The following is a 7431-nucleotide window of genomic DNA, read 5'->3' as shown; positions in this document are numbered from 1 at the left end:
CTACTGGACTGGAATGTGGGCAGTTGATTGGCAGAAAAAATAAAAATAAAATGGGGAATAAATAAATAAATAAATAAATAAATAATACCAAAACAATACTATATAAATAAAAGAAAATAAAGAGATAAATAGCTATATCTCGGACTTATCCCAGTATTTTTTAGATATTTTATTAGGTGGCGGTGCATTTAACCAGATGTTTTCCCCTGCAAGTTCTCTAGTATCATGTTTTGTTTTCCAAAACATCTGCATCTCCTGCTCAGTCCTTTCCATCTTCTATCGCTTACTCCTTTTCAGGGTCACGGGGAACCTGGAGCCTATCCCAGGGAGCATCGGGCACAAGGCGGGGTACACCCTGGACAGGGTGCCAGTCCATCACAGGGCACAATCACATACACATTCACACACCCATTCATACACTACGGACACTTTGGACATGCCAATCAGCCTACCATGCATGTCTTTGGACTGGGGGAGGAAACCGGAGTACCCGGAGGAAACCCCCGCAGCACGGGGAGAACATGCAAACTCCACACACACACACAGGGCCACGGTGGGAATCGAACCCCCGACCCTGGAGGTGTGAGGCGCACGTGCTAACAACTAAGCCACCGTGCACCCTTTTATTATAATATATTTTATTTAAACAAAAAATGTTTATATGCCACTGTGTGATGGCAGTGAAAATGATTATTTTCATCACAAATTAAATGATTCTGTTTTTTTCACAAAAAACATCAAGCAAACAAATATTTTAAAATGTTTATTAAAGTTCATGTTTAGCACAAATCACAATAAACTACAATTAAGGGCTTTCATTGACTATATTTCTAATCCTTGTGTCTTATATTTTCTACAGAACTAACTACAGAACCAATGCAGCGCTAAAACTGTCAAACAGATTCAGTGTGTTTTACTTTCAAATGTTTGATATATGTAACTTAAAATAGCTCTCAAACTAGAACACAGAGACGAGTGTAACACCAGTGAAAATTCTATCATTTTCTGTTAACTAACACCAATAACCTAGACTCTGAGATTAGAAATAGATGTTTATAGGAAAAAGAAGAACTAACAGAAACTATTAAAGCGTATGCACTAGGTAATAACATTTATTATACTGATTATGATAAACATTTTTGTTCGTTTGTTTATTTTTTGAGAGAGCCATTGAAGTAACCTGATGGAGTTTACTGCAAAAGAAAAGTAGATCATTAAGGTGTCATTGTCACCTATTATAAACATTTTTATTTGAATATTTTCAGTGAAACTGTTATATAGGTATTTATATATGCAGAGAGAAATGGCAGAAACAATCTGCCATTTCTCACTTTCTCGACATCATCGGTCTTGATTTCAAGAAGTGAGCGTAGGCATTGGAACCAATGGCTGTAGTGTAATGGTTGGAAGGAAAAACTCAGTTTATACTCACCCTGTGAAAAAGAACAAGAACTGCTTAAGTGCGTGCCATTCCGTTCAACTTTGTGCCATTCAACATCGCGCCTGCAAAGCCGTTGGAACGCAATCTCAAGTGTTTAATTTCACACTCACACAAGTGGTTTTCTCACAGTGCACAGAGAATATGTCAATCTACCAATTTATCAATCCTGGTGAAACACCACTAATGCTAATGCAGCTTTATACATACTGTCATTTCATGCAGGACTGCTGTGTGCATGTACTAGAGCAGTGGGACGAGCTGAAGTTACATTTCCATCTGTAGAAAGAAGCAAAACGATGCTATGGTGCAGAAGTGCTCTACCAGATGTACTACGATCCTGTGAAGAAACTGTACCTGGAGTTTCTCATAGCCATCTTACTAGTGTTGGGTCACGTCCTTAACCGATCGAGTCCGAGTCCAAAAGCGGCCAAGTTGGACTCGAATCCGAGTCCTTAATGGCCGAGTCTGAGAAAGTAATTAAACTGAAAAAAGATTTGAAATTGAAATTGTAAACTCAACAGTGAGCCGTTATATAAATATTTTAACCTTCACGAACCAATGGCAATATATATGTAACATTTCATATTTTTTATTTCACGTCATCAGCACCTCATCTAGTCTCCTATCAAAAATGGTTCCAAAGAAAAAAGCAATATAGAGGTATATGTAGAACTTTTATTATATTATAAACGTATGAAAATACAAATTAATCCGTTTTGATATTGTATCACACTACATGGTGTCCTCCAGTTCGAGCTGACATTTCAGTTATTTGATGCATCTCCCCCACAGTCATATAGCCTGAGAGAGAGAGAGTACAGAGTAGAGTTACATTCAGCAGCATGTCATAACAACAAGCTTCATGCTTTATTACTGCTTTTAATCCGTCTATGAATGACAACATACTCATTTCTAAACACAGCTCTGTAACTGTAGCTCTTGTAACTTTTTTCATTTTAATTCCTAAAATAAATTTTCAAATCCCTGTCAGCAGGGTTTATGAGATTAATTACATTAAGAAGTGCGTTTCACATTTCACATGAAACTCAAGACTGAAATGACCAAATGCTAATGTTTAGGGGCGGGCGATATGACTACAGGCTATCCGTAGTGTTCAAGTAAGAAATACTACGGAAACTGAGTGATTTTTCTCTTTGTCTTTTGTTGTTTGATTAACATTAATGACACAGACAGCAGCAGGTTTTTTAGACCTAATGCACAGATCTGATATACTGAAACACATCCCATTTCTTTCCCAACTGTTTACATTCACAGACATAACCGACTATGTTTGCATGAATACTCGGCCAGACCGACATTTTGACGTGTGTGTTTCAAGTTGTTTCACAGTAACTGGTCTCATAAACAGAAACCACATTACTCAAATCAACATGAACACATGAACTAAATTCTAAAGATTAAAGTGAGATTTATTAAGATTTTTCCGAGAGGCTCAAAGCAGCCAATTTTGAAAAATTGCAGGCTCCTCCAAATATTTCAGTTTCCTTAAAATCCTAGAGTGACTGTGAAGTGAAGACAGCTCTGATGGAGGAGTGGGGCATTCAGAACATAGTGTGAGGTCTTTTAACTGATGCTGCTGCCAAATTGTAGGCATGTGCCAGCAGCCTGAAGCGCTGCCACACAAACTGCATCACACATACCCTAAACTTGGTTGTGAAAAAGGCCATAAAACCAACACCAGGACTTGAGGATATTAAAGGTCTGAAAGATTGTGGGTCATTTCAAGTCCAACAGCAAGAGAAAGACTATTGCTGTTACAAAAGCAGATGGGCAAGCAGATTGTGCAACAACCTCATGAGGCTTCTCTTGGAGAGGATGTCTACATATGTGACTATGAGTGTTATGAGCCAGGCAACTCTGCTTGATCCACTGTAGGCTTCCGCAGACAGTCAAATGCCCAGACTGCTGTGAGACATCTCACAGCAAAATGTGCTGCAATCATCAGAGCTGAGGCATTCCAAAACACCCCATCCACATCCTCTCAGGTCCCCTCATCACAACTAGAGCCAGCAGGTGCCACAGGCATCCATGCAACCCGCTCAGGTACTGTTTGTGTGTTTGAAAAATGATGAAAAATGCAACTGAAGATGCCACAGTTCAGGTTCAATGACCCAGTGACGCAAATATCCCACGCACAGAAGATTCCCTGCATTAATGGATAATGCATTATCTTGCCCTGGAATGTTTATGCACTCCTGCCTCCTCAGTCCCATGTGAGAGAATATTCTCAGAGGCAGGAGAAATAGTAAATAAGAAAAAAAACAGACTTAGCCCATGCACTGTTGAACGAGTCCTGTTCAATAAATACAAATCTTTAGTCTTACATTTCCCATAAAATATAATGTCAACTTCCCAGTTCACAAGCACTTCAACTGACCCTTTAACTGACTTTATTTTTGGTCATATATATTCCTACATGAGTCTTGCCAATGAACTCAGGTTTAGGACTAAGGCAAAACCTTACGTGAATCAGGCTGCTTGTGTTGATCAAGGCAGATTCATAAAAATGGCTACAGTACAAGTTAATTCGTCCCATTATAAATTCTTTCATAAATTCATTCATAGACTCATTTATTCATACATTGCATAAGTACTACATCAACACTGACACATGACACATAATACATGAAAGACTATTTATTTTTATTGTTTTTATGCTTTTCAGAGTACTAAGTGATTGACTTATTGCATGAAACAATAAAAAATGACCAGGTCCCCTAGGACAGTGTTTTCAAAGCAGGGGCCACCAGGGGGCGCCCGGGGGCCTCAACAATTTGGTGTGAAAAATAAATTCTCACTCTCAGACAACCACACACACACAATCAATTCCTAATGTAATGTAATGTAAAGATGTAAGATGTGATTATTAATTTTAAAAAAAGGGGGATATATTCAGAAGTCTGTATTTTTAATGTGTTTTAAAGACATCTAGCTAAAGAGGGGCCTCGGTCAAATGTTAATGCCATTTGGGGGGCCTTGCCCTGGAAAAGTTTGGGAACGCGTGCTCTAGGACGCAAAGGCATCTTTTCAACCTTTTGACCACAAGATGTCATTGGTGTGCACCGTGTTGAAAAGTACTGAGCAAGTAATGAACCATTTCACGATACAGTTGAGGTGAAAGACTTCGTGCATTGCAAAGCTTAATTTCACCATCGCTACTGTTGTCTATAGGGTGAACTATGCAAAACTGGGACAGTTTTTGGTAAAGTCAACATGGCACAATGACAAAAACTTCATACTGCTAGCCTTTGATTTATTTTTTAAAAAATTTTATTGCAAAGACACAACCCTAAATGTAAATGTGCTGAAAAACATATTTAATATAACTTTAATGTGATAATGATAGACATTTGAACACCCTTAGGCACTGCTTTTCACTGAAAGGGTATTTTCAGAAAAAGTGGGACAGGTCATCAGCAAAAGTAGGACAGGGATTTTAAGTTAAGAATTTTTTTTTAACAATTTAATTGTTACAAAAGACACAAACACACAATCGTCCTTTTTAAATAGTGAGTGCCTCAGATCTGACTGAAAAACCGCCTAATTGTGAGAATCAATAGGCCTTCTGAACAAAAACATACAGTAATCCATTTTGTTGACTATGCTTTAAAAAAAAAATCACATCTCCATAAACACTGAAAACTAAGAACATCTGTGGCAACCTTTGCATTCATCTGAGCTGCTTGTTTTCGTTCTGTTGTGTGTTGGTTTTTTTTTTTTTCTTTTCCATTCTTGTTTTGATTTTTTTTTTTTTGAAGTAAAGTGTCATGGGCTTGTTAGAATGTATGATGGTGGCTTGGCTCTGGGCTTCTTCATGCCCCTTCCTCTTTTTGGCCTCACAAAAAGGTCTTTGAATGATGCTGGTCAGAGGGGAACCAGCACAGTCCACCTCCGACTGGCAAAGTGGATAAGTGATCAAAGTTTGCTCAAATTAGGCTAGGTCTATCTGCCACAAGATTCCACACAATACCTTATTAATGTAAAATCAGAATGCATGAACCATAATATGAATTTATAACTGTTTATGACATGGTTCATGACATTCTAGCTCAGAATAGTATGATAATCAATAATCATAATACTTTAAAAAGTGTCCCACATTACCTGAAAGCTACCGTCCCACTTTATCGGGACGGTACTTAAAACACATTCAGAAAGAACTAAATGCGAATTTTGCAACAATACACCCATCCATCTTCTATACCGCTTTATCCTTTTCAGGGTCACAGGGAACCTGGAGCCTCAGGCACAAGGCGGGGTACACCCTGGACCATCGCAGGGCACAATCACATACACATTCACACACTACGGACACTTTGGACATGCCAATCAGCCTATCATACATGTCTTTGGACTGTGGGAGGAAACCTGGGGAGAAAGCACGGGGAGAACATGCAAACTCCACACACACAGGGCCACGGTGGGACTCGAACCCCCGACCCTGTGGAAAGTATTCATGGCTCTAAAATGTATTGGCACCTCATATTTAAAGGGCTAGCTAACATGAAATGAATTTATCCCACTTTTGCTGAACTCACCCTATAGATTTTCTCAGACTCATAACACACTTAAACACTTATTTTCGACATTTCTTTCAGATCATTTGTAGTAGTTAAATGGATCATTGCACCTTTAGTTAATCAGTTGAACTCTGTTGTAATTGAGTAATAATCTTGTGGCATTAGGCAGTCATGCGTCACCTGAACAAACAGTTCCTTCATTCATCCGGGAACTGAGCAGCTTTTTCTTCCAGAGGTGACAGAATAAACACACGTGGAGCTCTTCTTACTTCTTACTAACTCAATGAGCCTGACTGAGGAAAGGTAACACGCTGCCTTGCGAACTGGATTAACCCACAAGAGCTTCCTCTGAGTTATTTAGAAACGGTTTAAACACTGCAATGTCACGATCCAGCAGTTGTTAAAAAAAAAAAAAAGAGGGGAAAAAAAAAGTTTCGTCACACTTCATAGGTGCAGCACGACAACCGCCTCCAGAACACGAGCTCATTCTCAGAGTTTAACCCCGAACTGGTGGACTATCCCGACTAAATCTTACCCCAGTACAGGCACAGGCATTGAGCACAGGATTGTTTCAGGTTGGGAAACTGGATAACGGAGAACTAAAATAGTGAATGTCAGGTGTCATGTGTGAGAAGACCGGACAAGTTTTACTGATTACACACCGCAAAGACATGAGAACCCTTCCCTTCATGATCACCTTAATCTTCACCGTAGGTGAGTACAGGAACACCTGTGAGAGCGAGAGGGTGTGTGTGTGTGTGTGTGTGTGTGTGCTAGACAGTCAGCGAGTACATTTATAAGAACTTGTGTGTGTGTGTGTGTGTGTTAAGAGAGTAAACCTTGGTTTCAAACCCACAGTTCCACCATGTGGGACTTTGAAGACATTAATAATAAACAATAAAAGTGGTCATGAACAGTTTCCTTTACGCTGGAATTGTATTGAATAGAGTTAACTGTATTGTCAGATTTGTACAGCAGTAGAGCAAATACTTGTGACCATACATTTTAGTGAGGCAGGACTACAGTAATCCGGACATATAACCTCTGTTAATTATAGACTCTGTCACTTTTGACTTTTCTTATAGACTATTGTCTTGTGTATTTTTAGAGTAACCCCATAATAGTAGTTAAGAATCGACAACATGTATTCATCCAGCACACAGTCAAGCTACTCGTTATACCGGTTCAACTGTCTGATACAACAGGTGTGCTTCCTGTTGTCACATACAAGGAGCTTAAGCTTGACAATCATTAGCCAGGGTTGCCAGGTTTCATAAAAATGTCCAGGCCAATTACTATTAAATGCAACTAATGTTCTGCTCTACTCCATCATCGTATACAATTCTAATAATAATAATAATAATAATAATAATAATAATAATCTTATTTGTCAGTATACATTGTGAAAACGTGGTGTTATTGATAAATTCTGATGTATTATGAAATTTC

The 7431-nt window shown here is 38.8% G+C and overlaps 1 protein-coding gene across 2 annotated transcripts in view; it reads left to right on the top strand.

Annotated features, from left to right (window-relative positions):
• Positions 1–6185: 6185 nt before the first annotated feature.
• The window catches only part of ptgfrnb (prostaglandin F2 receptor inhibitor b), a 45904-nt gene continuing 44658 nt past the window's right edge, over positions 6186–7431 (top strand). The window contains exon 1 of one of the 2 annotated variants that reach the window (XM_017456829.3): positions 6186–6696. In XM_017456829.3, the coding sequence (XP_017312318.2) occupies positions 6594–6696 (103 nt within the window). In that variant the 5' untranslated portion in view covers positions 6186–6593. The remainder of the gene's footprint in view (positions 6697–7431) is intronic. The other variant, XM_053675994.1, reaches the window with a different exon arrangement.

This window comes from Ictalurus punctatus, chromosome 26 (genome assembly GCF_001660625.3).
Source record: "Ictalurus punctatus breed USDA103 chromosome 26, Coco_2.0, whole genome shotgun sequence".
Classification (NCBI taxonomy): Eukaryota; Metazoa; Chordata; class Actinopteri; order Siluriformes; family Ictaluridae; genus Ictalurus; species Ictalurus punctatus.
Note: the sequence above shows the minus strand (reverse complement) of the source record. Positions and strands in the feature narration are given on the sequence as shown.